This window comes from Athene noctua, chromosome 27, assembly GCF_965140245.1.
Source record: "Athene noctua chromosome 27, bAthNoc1.hap1.1, whole genome shotgun sequence".
NCBI lineage: Eukaryota > Metazoa > Chordata > Aves > Strigiformes > Strigidae > Athene > Athene noctua.
In genome coordinates, this window is record NC_134063.1 from 2,626,368 (window position 1) to 2,638,613 (window position 12,246).

At 39.1% G+C, this 12,246-nt stretch overlaps 1 protein-coding gene across 3 annotated transcripts in view; it reads right to left on the minus strand.

Moving 5' to 3' along the window:
* Nucleotides 1–12,246, minus strand: part of RANBP3 (RAN binding protein 3) — a 52,434-nt gene that overhangs the window by 24,948 nt on the left and 15,240 nt on the right. For 2 of the 3 annotated variants that reach the window (XM_074928257.1, XM_074928256.1), the window contains exons 3-6: nt 8,324–8,527; nt 2,850–2,886; nt 2,677–2,763; nt 8–79 (exon numbers count right to left, since the gene is read on the minus strand). In XM_074928257.1, the coding sequence (XP_074784358.1) occupies nt 8–79; nt 2,677–2,763; nt 2,850–2,886; nt 8,324–8,527 (400 nt within the window). The remainder of the gene's footprint in view (nt 1–7; nt 80–2,676; nt 2,764–2,849; nt 2,887–8,323; nt 8,528–12,246) is intronic. The other variant, XM_074928258.1, reaches the window with a different exon arrangement.

Sequence of the window (12,246 nt, forward strand, 5' to 3'; positions counted from 1 at the left end):
AGCTCACCTGGTTCTGAGTCAGAATTGCCTGTAGAGGGTTCACAGAAGCTTGATGGCATAAAGACGTTGTTCTTTGTTACTGCAGTCAAGGAAAAAGAAAAGAGAAATTATGTATGTTGTTCTTAATTATAAACTGTGTTCCCAGACATATCAAGGCTGCAAATTGAAAACAATTTTTCTAGTCATTTGTTTTATTTGTTTTAGGTTTTTCCTTCTTCTAAACTAAACCAGTATTTTAGTTTAAAAGAAGCAAACAGGTCATTGTTCACAAAATCGCCTTAGTTTCTCCTGAAACAGAGAGAGCACAAATTTCATTTTTTTCTGGAGGAATGACAAACACAAGATTCCCAGTCTGAATTGTATCTGAACTAGGAAAAGTGATGTTACAATCTATAATTTCATTACAAAACATCTATAACATTTCAAAAGACCTCTGCATAGAGGGCAGAATAGCTAAATAGTGGAAGCTAACACCTGGGCTTCTCAAAAGGCTTAAAAGTGATAGCATAGCTTGCACTAAGAGCTAGGCAACTTATGTTTGAACTGTCCTCCAAGGACAAAGGAGACTATATCAGAGTATTTGCAGATGTCACACTTAAGCAGCTTAGCAGTCAACAAGAGAGAAAAAAAAAGTTTGAAATGAACAGGCAAAGGACTGTGTTTCTTTTCCACCCTTTACTGGGACCAAAAGAATCAAGTAATAAGAAATTTGATTGAGGCCCTGTACAGCAGTTGAAGTACTTTTGGCCTTGTACAAAGAATGACAGGCAATGCAGTTTATGAAATACAATATTCAGAGCAAGAGGTACGTGTATTGAGTCACAAGGCAATGACAGTTTTTTGTCTCCAACAGATCATCTTGCATGTAAAGTATGACAATACTTATCAGCACTTTCAGCAGAAAAGAGAAAGGAAACCCATCTCTGAACACAGTTATACTAAAAGATCTACAAAAAGCACTTGCCTTTAATTTCATTTTCAGTTGTGGGGGTTTTTTTTCTTATTTGCTTCTTTCATTTAATACTGTCTTTCTCTTTGTATTACGGTCTGCCTTAAGCTTAAAAATAACAAATATTTCACATGAGCAAAAATTCCCTAACCTTGAGAGAAACGTAACCCCACAAAAAATTTAACAGGTTTGAAAGTGAAAGATTTTCTGTGAATCAAGGCCATCAAATGCTATCCACAATGTCCAAAGAAGCCTTTATGGAAGTTGCAATTCCAATCAGAGTTGGTCACTGTTTGACAACATATGAATGGGATGTCAAACAAGGAATAAATGACCATATCCAGTCAAAATGCATTAGCTAAGCAGATGCTTGACAAAGTATGCTGGACCCCTGAAATATCCAGTATTTAACCTAAGGGAGCCAAATAAATTGTTTTCCTCCTCTTAACTAATGCTAGCATTCAGCAAAATCTGAGATGTTAAAGATTCTAATCTCAAAAGATTAATACATTACAGACTAGAAGAGTTAGTGATTATAGGGAACCTAGGAATATAAGGAGCTTCCTTATTTATTGGACCTAACAGGCTATACACATTCTGTTATCCTAACAGGAATTCTATACACAAAAAACCCTATTACTTTTGTGCAGACAGTGTTCTACTAAGAGTGATCAGCAAGCAGACCACAGCATCACTGGTCCCCTGACCTGTACTCAATTAACAGACTGCACTTTGAAACCCACTAAGTTGCACACCAGAAAATCTAGATCTTAAGGAGGAGGGACTCTTCCCCTGACTAGCACTAGCAGCATGAAATGAGAATACTGTGCCCATAAAATATCAGCAACTACATATTAAATTCTGTAGTCACCGATTTCCTTCAAATTAAAAGCAAAATCAGTTTTTATCTTTTAGTCACACTCCCAAATGTGCTGTATGTCAGAGGATTACTTTTTACTATTCTCTCCTCTACTGTTTTTCCTTGTCTCCTTTATTTTAACTCAGATGATGAAAACAAAGCAGCAAAGTCTCCAAACCTGCCCCAAGCACTGCCATATCTTAAAATAATTCTTGACCAAAGCTAAAAACTTCATATTGTCTGTGAAGAGAAAAGGCATAAATTTTAGAGACTGTTCCTGTGGGTGAGCACAAATAGCAAACACGGCCATTCCCACATATGTGGATTGCAAGAATTTACTCCTGGCCTTCCCAGTGATTCTGCTGCCTTGAGTGTATATACACAAACAGGCAGCGGTCAATCTCTCGCATTTGCCAGGAGGGAATGTTGCTGAAATGCAGTGAATTCCCTCCTCTTTAAAATGGGAGAAAAGGAAGGACTAAAACAACTGAAGCACGACCTGAGACTTAGAAGATTTACCTACCAGCAGAGTAACTAAGAAAAAGGTAGCATTTATACAAATTTGTTAATAAGCAACCCGATCACAACAAATCAAAAAGATTTCTGGTAAATTCTTTGATTTCACAGTGTAAGACTGAAAGCTGAAACTACAACTTACAGATGGAAAACATTTTAGAAACATATCTATCAAGTCCTTTGGGCTTCACTGAATTTGCTAACACAGACCATGGAAGAAGACAGAGTGCACAGTTGCTCTGGTCTTAAGCCAAAGCACAGCAAACAGTAATAAGACTGAGGACATGACTGGAAATAAAAAAGTCTAAGAAGGAAACGCACCTCTCCTATATTACATTGTAGCAACATTTACCTGACTGAGAAGGAGGGAACTGAGTTAAGGATGAAGTTCTCTCACGCTTCACGGGTGGACAGTAGCTCCCATCCTCTCGATCAGATTCTGTAGAAAAAAGCAATTAGAGAAAATGCACAAAATCCTGGAGGCACAAACTCATGTTTTTTTAATCTTGCAATCAAATCTCTTACCATCTCCATCTTCTGGACTTGATCCATCTGCTGATCTCTGAAATCAGACGACAGTGATAAAACAAAAATCACGTATTAAACATTTCAATCTCTTTGAATATATCCAAATGTTTTAATCATCAGTTTGGATTTTCTTTTTCTTTACTGTCGACAATATACACTCAAGGCAAAGCATTATTTTTATGACTTACATGTAGGCATATTGAGTTGCATCCAGATACTGTTAAATAAGACTAATTCAAAAGTACTTCCTTTACAATTAAGTTATCTGAAAATTCATATGCAAGTACTAACATCCTTAGAGACTATGCAACGATTAGAGTTACATGTTCTATATACTGAAAATGACAATTGTCAAATTTGGTTTGATTTTAAAAATATCGTGGAAGTTCCAAGGTCATCATGAACATACCCATCATTTGAGAGTTCACTTCAAAGCACTTTTCCTAATTAACATAACTGACATCAGCTCCTTCAACAAAAGGACATCGTTGGAGGAATGTCTTTCAAAGTGCGCTCTGTATATCAGTACCATGATATTCTGATAGGAATCAGCAATGGATAGTCTCCTAGCATCTTCCACGGTACCAGGAACAAGCATCACAGGCTACCAACTATCACAGTATTCAAAAAAGTCTTGGAACAAAGGTTTCACATCTTTCCCGAGGATTTTTAGGTCTCTCTCCTCCTACTTGCTCTGCCAGTTCCTCAGCTGATATAATTTCCCTTGTTCCTGCAAAACATAAACCTATGATGGATTCCTTTCACTACGGAAGGTGACCAGGGCAGCATTAGCACCTTCATCTCATGACAAAACCTCTTGACATACTGGCCTTCCTCCACAGCCCAACACTACCTTTCCATCCCACTCCTGCCTCAGGACACAGACAGACACCTCCTTTCACAGAGTCTCACTTCAGAGCTTGGCTGACTTGGAGGAACCGCAGCTCATAGACAGATCCCACTGCAGCCCCCAAGCTCATCCTTCCCCACTGCTAGTCATATTTTGGCAGGGAGAACAGGCAGAACACAAGACTGGTTAAGGCTGCAGAGGACTACAATCTGAAAGACACAACTTGGATAAAAGAATATCAGAAAGAACAAAATTTGCTATTTAGCACTGTGTATCTTTAGACTCTAGATACTACTGTACTATCAGTATTTCACTCAATGCTAATAAAAACCCATTTACACTGCATTTTGCCTATGCAATTAAGTTTAAGGGGTTTTCTGTTTTGTTTTACATTAATAGAAAAGTATCGCTATCTCACTAGCATCCCAGTCAAGCACTTTTTAAACCTTTAGCATTGGGAATGAAAAGCTATCGACATTTCTGAAATACCACCACCCCATCCACAAATATCTATCAACACAATCTCATTAGTACTGTATTTCCTACATAATTGGTCAAGTATTCCACGCTACTGGAAGATGATCTTATTTGGCATCTCCCTTGCCAACATTAGTTTCCCAAAAGGTAAGGCTGAAGTGGAAAACCATGATGTCATCTATCTGTTTCAGCAATCAGCATCTGAAGTCAGAAAAAAAATTCTGTTTTGCACAGAAAGTGTTGTCACATACACCAGCAATTTGCTTCAGTTTTTAGCAAAAATCCTGAAAGCAAAGGAAATCATTTGATAAAAAAATTGAAAGAATGGAACTGCAGATCTCTATGTGCAAAAATCTTTACAAATCAACAAGTGATTTTCCCCTGAACCTCAAAAACTTCTTAAACTGTCACTTCATTAACTGATGCAAGCACCACTAAATCTGCTGTCACTGCCCACTACATTTAGTGGGCAAGGAGCAACAATATCCAACTTTGTAACCTACTGAGGACGAAGCAGAGCTAAGTATCTGCTCCCTCTGAGTTATTTCCATGCTTCCTCATCCAGAGTCCCCATGACAAGTGTTACAGCTGTTACTGACATTGCCAACCCTAGTCAAGGTAGATGCTGCACAGAATTAAGAAAAGGACTTCCCTTTCTCCCAAATGTATTTTTTCCTGCATAAACATCTAAATATCGAGATCCTTTGGTATGCTACCTCCCATCTTTACTCATTTCCACACTGCTCACACTGTCAATTATTGCTTGGGGAAGTTGAGACAGACCTTGGAAATAACTCCTACCAGAAAAACAACAACAGATTTAAAACTTCCACAGACTTCGGAATTTAAAGGCCATGTAAGAAAAAAAAAAAGTCATAATCCCTTAGGTTGATCCCCAAGCACAGACAGGGCCAAAAACCTCATTTATGCCTACCTCAGTACTGAAATTCCTGAATCTAAGACATCCAGGTTCAATTTTGTTTTCATATTAATAAGAATATGCACGAGATACTCTACGGCAGAGTTACCAACACTACTGGGAACTGGTTTTTAATTATTTTTTTTTTTTTATACTCAGCATCCAGTAAAAGACACACACCACAGTTTCCTTGCTTTTATTTAAAAACTTCCTGTCAATATTCATTCCCCATTACTTGGGAATTCTACTATCAGGTCTCTTCAACCTTGGATAAATCTCAAGTTTCTTCACTATAATAATGCCTTCACCAATGACCAATTCACTCCTACAGATCTTCAAAAAATATTCCTAAATCCTTCATCATTACAAGAAAAGTTTTCAAGAAAATATAGCTGTATGCACATGATCTAACGAAGCCTGATTTCCCACAGATCCTACCCAAATGACAAACAATGGGGAAAAACCTGTGGTGAGAATTCAAATGCTTGGGGCAGGAAAATGTTTTTTCTCTCCTCTCTAGTCTGCCTCTACTCACAGACTGCAGAGGAATCCAGGGCCAAGATCTCCACACCTCTCAGCATCTTTGGACAAACCTGACACAGTTAAAGGTAGATGGCACAGGAAGCAGGGGTACACAGATACTATAAAGTTACCACTGCAGCCAAAAGTTGCTTACCAGTGTTACTTACTCGGGAGAAACTGGGGAGACTACACGAAAATAGGGGAAAATACATCCATGACAAACAGTTTACTTGACAGACCGGAAAAAACATCAAATTACAATTAGTGATAAAAAACAGCAGCAACCCAGCCTTTCCATTTCAGGCCTCTCTTTCCCGGCTGCTCAATCTGTACCTTACAGCAATACATGTTTTACACAATATAGTACACAACAGATATGAAAGCCAGGACCGTCCCATACTATAAGGAACTATTAAGGTGACAACTTCTCTCCATTCAGTTCTTTGAAATTAGAAGCTGAAAAGACACTTAAACCAGTAACATCAAAACTCAACCTACAATTTACTACTCATTTAAGAACAGAAGCTACCTTTCACTTACTCTCTCCTCACCCTAGTTTTAGAAATCCAGTTACAGGAAAGTTACAATTATTTCTAAATAGAGGCTCCTACAATTCTGACACATTTCTAATTAAACAAATTACCTTTTTACAGGCTACCAACTGCTTTTTAAAAGCACATATGAACATAATTAACCATCCCATACTGAAGTAAGAACACTGCTTCTTTACACCCACTACTTCCTCACACAGTTGTTATAACAAGCTAAGAACTTAAAACTTCAACAGATTTGTCACTTATTTACAATAAATGAGAAGAAACAGGGAAGGCAAGGGAGAAATCAGGTAAAGCAAAAAAAGTCAACATAATCAGGTGAAATCTGTAAGATGATATTTACAGTGTTTATCTTTGAAAGATGTATTTAAGATGTAAAAAAGTTTTTATATAAAAGGACTTCAGAGCATGGTGCAGCAAGTCTGCAATTCTAACACTCTGCATATATATAAGAATTATTGAATTGCTATGGCTTTTGCTTAAAAGCTGTTCCAGAACCTTTTAAACAATGGAGCCCTGCTAGCACAGCTACATGCTGCTGTAGGCTGACTGGGGTTTGACAGCTGAAAGTCAAGGCATCATAATCAGCTCTCCAAGAGGCCGTATCTCTGGTCACACCATGTTAATGTCTTCGCAAAAATATCTGCCTCTGTGTGTACAAACAATACCAAGTAAACAAGAATTATGCAGTGTCTTCAGAACTGAGTCTTAATTCATCTATCTTCCCAAGGTCCTGGGGCTGTTTTACTCTTAAGAAACAGGGATAATTTGAAGAATGCTTGCCAGTGCATATGAAGGCCAGTTACGTGCCTATACCGAGCACGGTACTATTCTGTAAATTTAAGTGAATGGACTAAAGTTCAAGGATGCACAGACATTGGTTGTGTACAGCCAAGAATTCCTGCATACATTCCCCAACAGCATTTTTGGTACTTAAATGTCTTTCAAACCTGGGTGGATTGGGGCAAGATTTTCTGCTCTTTAAGACTGAGTCTAAGGTAATGAACACTTGCCACAATTCTCCTGAAAGACTGGTTGATACAGTTCTTCTCTTGGCCAGTTCTAGTAACACTGGCAATTTCAAACTGTAGAAAAAACTGTCACAGAGGTCTGTGACTACATTTACCAGCTTTATTTTAAAATATTAACCCTTGAAAACTTTAATAGAAACTGAAATAGAAAAATTTCTGCAGCAGGTCATCAAGCAACAGTCTGGACACCAAAAGGTGCTTAACCTACAGTTGTTTGTACCTTGTCATGACATCATGACAATCCATTCAGCACTGGGTTTACTTGAAATGGCCCATTCTTGAACAAAATCAAAACCTAAAACCCAAAAACCACACACTAATTCAAAAAAAGGGTGTGGGTATTTTGTGCAGCAGCCTTACCAGGGCAAGACCTATCAACAAGTACATGGCTACTGTGTGTGGTCATGATGAGCAGTGACACTCACCTGCACCAAGAAAACATGGTGCACCAACCAGAAAGACTAGGGCAACTTATAAAATTGCTCTGCAAGACTGTATTGTAGTAGTCATTTAGTCATCTAATCTTTCCAAAAACATTTTGCTGCACCACCAGTAAAAAAAAAAAATCTCAAATTAACAGCACTGACAACTTTTCCTACATCAAGGTACTGATTTTTATTTTTCTCCAAGTACCTAAATCCAAAATTCTCCTTTAGTATCTCTGTTGCTGCTTTTAATCTGCTAAATACGTTACAGGTTGGCATGACAAGCTCCTGTTTCTATCTAGTGGAATCACAGCATTTGCTGCTCACTTTGTCAAGCTGCAGCATTATGGCTCAAACAATCCTTCTCTAACTGCTTCAAGCAAATCCCTCATATACATACCCATTTTCTCACTCATTTAGAAGTGGTCTTATCCTTAGCAAACACATAGTTTACACCCTAAATTTTAAAATACTTGATGTATCTTCTATAATTACACCCACTAGGGAGTTCCAAACAAATTTTATGTCTACTTAACTGGAACAATGGCTCAGAGGGGACTAACACTTGCAATCAAAGAACCAGACAGATAGCCAGCTGCGCTACCTGAAGTTAACAGTAATAGATTCCTCCTAGTGGAAGGGACTTTGTTCTTTAATCCCCTCAGCAGAAGTACTTGGTAGGTTCACACTTACCCCTGCCAGTTCTTGTTGAATAGGAGCAAGCTGGGCTTCAGAAGCGGGACTCAGGGTAGCACTGACTGAGGCAACAGCGGGAGCAGGGTGCTCAGAGTCGCGCTCACCAGCTGATTCTTTGTGACCCAGACCATGGTGGGGGGGCTCAACCTCTCCCTGGGGGTCCTCGCCTGAATCCGACAAACCTTTTTGCTCTGCAGGGGACTGGGAGCAGAAAAGACAACGTCCCTTCAATGCAAGGCTGCAACATGAGAGCAGTCGTCCTAGTGAGAGGATCTGCTAATCCCTTTTTAAATTCCCCTGTTTTCACCATATGGCATAAGGAATTGCTTGCTGCTGAGACACCAATTAAAATATGCACAAACCAGGTAACAGAACTTGCTGACTGAATTAGTTTCCCCTCCCCACAAAAAGCATCAGTTGGATGCCCTTTTTTGAAAGTTAACTAAAAAGTCAGTGTCCCCATCAAAAGAGCGTTTTGCCAGCCACAGGGCTATTGGGGTTTAACTCCTCCTTCTCTCAAGGCCTAAAGGACAGCTGTTTGCTTTTACCCCCAGATTCAGGCATAAGAATTAAATAGACAATTACTGTAATTAACTGTCTTTCACTGCTTCTTCAGACCATGTTTGAGGGAGTTAGGGTTGATATAAAATTCTCCACAGAAATTCATTATTGTAACATTCACACAAGACACACAATCCTTTCATATTCACGTGACTGAATTACACGAAAAGCAATGTTTTCTTTTGTAAATTAGAAGTTTGTGTATCTATTTCAAGCAGGGGGTGATAGTATAGCTAGTGCACACTAATGGGATTTGATAATTGCTGAACTTCTGCCACAGACTCTTTACATTTCTTCAGATTATTTAATGCTGCAGGTCCCCACTTGTAGAACAGAAATTAAGCATTACCATATTCTGCACATGTCTTAAGAATGAAAAAGTTAAAAGCTTTGAGCCTGAACCGTGATAAAGGACTAAATTATAGTCCATGGATAATATGCAAGCCAAGGACATTCTCTCAGCTGTGATCTGTGGGCCAAGCCTCCTGGTGTCTTGTGGTAAAGTATCTGGAGAATCAAGCAGTTGAAGATGTCACTCAGAAGAACATAAACTTAGCTTGCTCTCAGAAAGCATTCAGTAGATTGAAGAGAGACCAAAAATGCTCATCATTGCCCAGGTCCATGCAAAACAGTAAACAGCAACCTCAAAAATAAAGAGCAACTTTTAAATCTTAATGGCCCAAAGTTCTTCAGCTATGACTTGGCTTGTCCTCAAACAGAAGCAATTATTAGAAGACAACGACATATGCAATTTTATGAGCAGTTTCCGTTCAGTGAAGTTACTCAAGTTTTAAATCTTTCAAAAAATTACTATCATTAAGGCTCAAAATAGTCAAAATGTATTTAACAGAGATAAGTTATATCAGGTAAAGTTGGGAATGTTGGATTTTTGTATTTTCAAAATTTTCTGGTTTTAATATGAAGCTGTTACTAACAGACCCAAACGCTGACTTAAAACTCCACTAAATGAGATAACAGTTACAGAAACATTTTGTCTGTCACCAAAAATTAAACCAAGTTAGCACTCTGCTATTCTTACCTCTTTGGCTCAGAAGAACAGCATGAAAAGGCTATCTGGAACTTGCCACAGCACTTACAACATTTGTATGTTACTCATACATAAAGACAAGAGGTAAACACCTCAGTCCTCCACTGGACATTTTAAACCATTAATCCTAGTCTTTTTATGCTATGCCTTACTTTCAGAGTTAACAGCATTTCAAATGTCATTCAAACTGTTTTCTTCCCCTTGAAGGGGAAACAGCCATAAAAAAAGTACAATAATTAAGTCACAAGTTACCTGTATCACACTAACCATAAAAGCAATTATGCAAGCAGCAGCACTGAAGATCTGTTCTCATTCTCATGGCTTATGCTGCATGTCACCTCTGGTCCTCTCACTTCATTACCCCAAGTCTTCCCCATGTACTTCACACCACAAACCTCTTCAATCCCGCCACACCTCCCCTGCCCAGCTGTGGGGCCAGAGGCAGCTCACTGCACTGGGGCCACACGTGCAAGCATACACAGAGCAGCTCTCCCTCTGCGAGGGGGGTAATTTGGGCCTTGCTGATCCAGTCATGTTTCCAGGAAACATGCAGAATGGTTTTAAAACTTAAACCTCTATCACCTTGTCATAGCAGATTCTGCAGGCTTTCAGCTTGGTGATCAGATCAAAAAGCAACTTGGCTTCCCAGCTGAAAGACTTCCCCCTTCTCCAGCAGCCTGGAGAGCCAGACCCCTGCAGAAAGGCTGACTGCAGCAGGACTGACAGATGACAGACAAGGATGGAGGATGACAGGATGAAGACAACCTTGTGTTACACACACAGCCTCTGAGGAACCTGGGCTGGGGAGGAACACAGGGCCCTAACAACCACACTGGGGAAAACACTGAAAGCTATAACCAGAACAGTACTAGGAAATGGGGATGGGGGAGACTGTCCTTGTCAATGGCCAGAATAAACCTCAGGATGAGACAACCACCAGCAGGGATCTGCAGGCAACAGGGAATGATTAGGAAACTGTAGAGAGCCTCTGGGGCTGAAGATGACTAAGAAAATTCAGTGCCCATAAGCAAAATAATGCACAGGAAGAGGGTACAGAAGTGTTTCCGCATAAAAATAGCCGAATACTTTATTCATCTTCAGCTGTAACAGAATTTGGAAGGAAAAGGAACAGAAACTAACTATGAAATCACAGTGGCACATAGGATGGCAACACAGTGACCCCCCCCCCAGAAGCAAGGGCTTCAAATTAGACTAGGCTATTAGGTTCAAAAAAAGCAACACAAAACTAAAGGAGACAAAGAGCCCACTTGGCTGAGCCCCTTGTCAGAGGATCATGGAGATGGTGGTAGCTCACATGCTTGGGTTCAGCAAGCAATTGGAGAACTTCTAATGAAAAAAAAAAAAAGGAGCCTTACTAGTAGTTTATACTGCCTTCTAGCTACAGATCATACAATCGCTAATAACGCAGTCAGAGGCAAGAACACTCAACACACACTTGTGCTATATACTTAAAAGTGGAAATGACAATAAATTATTCTGCAAGTAATTTTTATCAATACAATTTAGAACATTTCAAAGTAGGCTAAGTAAACATGCATCAGGATTTAGTATTTCTTGTAACACATGGCAAGTATTTTAAAGTGTGAAATAACCAAGGTAACCTCCTTCCAGCATAAATCTGATTTCTATCCCAAGCAAAATTAAATTGTATGTGCTTCAAGACTCAGAAAAGAAACAAACCAAAAACAATTATTGCCAATCACCACTTATACAGAAAAATCTGATGCCAAGGTGAGGATTTCTTGTGCAGGTCAATACAGAAAACTATGGTGGTTGGTTTTTTTTAAAAAATAAATTCGTCTATTAAATGGTTCAAAAACTACTGCAAGTTTCAGAATTTGTGAATAGTGTGTGGTTTAAGTCATGGAGGACAAAACCAACAAAGGCCTCGAGGATCTGTCAAACCAAAACTGCTCTAGAGAGAAGTTTGTACAGCTGTTCTCAAAAAAGCACATCCAAGGGAAACTGCAAGCTCTTAAAATTCATTTTAGTCTTCAGTCATGCTCACTATCAAAAGTGTTTTCTGATCTCTTAACTTCATAAATTCTGGTCTAGTTCTGGCTCGAAGTTCTTTGGAGCTGGTGAAGAACAGTTCATTCTCTTTGTGCTGTAATGTTTTATGTCTGTGATGATTTGTGTCTCTCCTTGAGCCTCCTCTTCTCTAAGGAAACATTCCTTGTAAGTACAGCTCTACAAAGAACTTGGCAGAAATCTGTTCCTGTCAAATACTACAGCAAAGATCAACAGAGAGATTAATAATGTAGGAAGTCACCTACACAAACTCACCTTG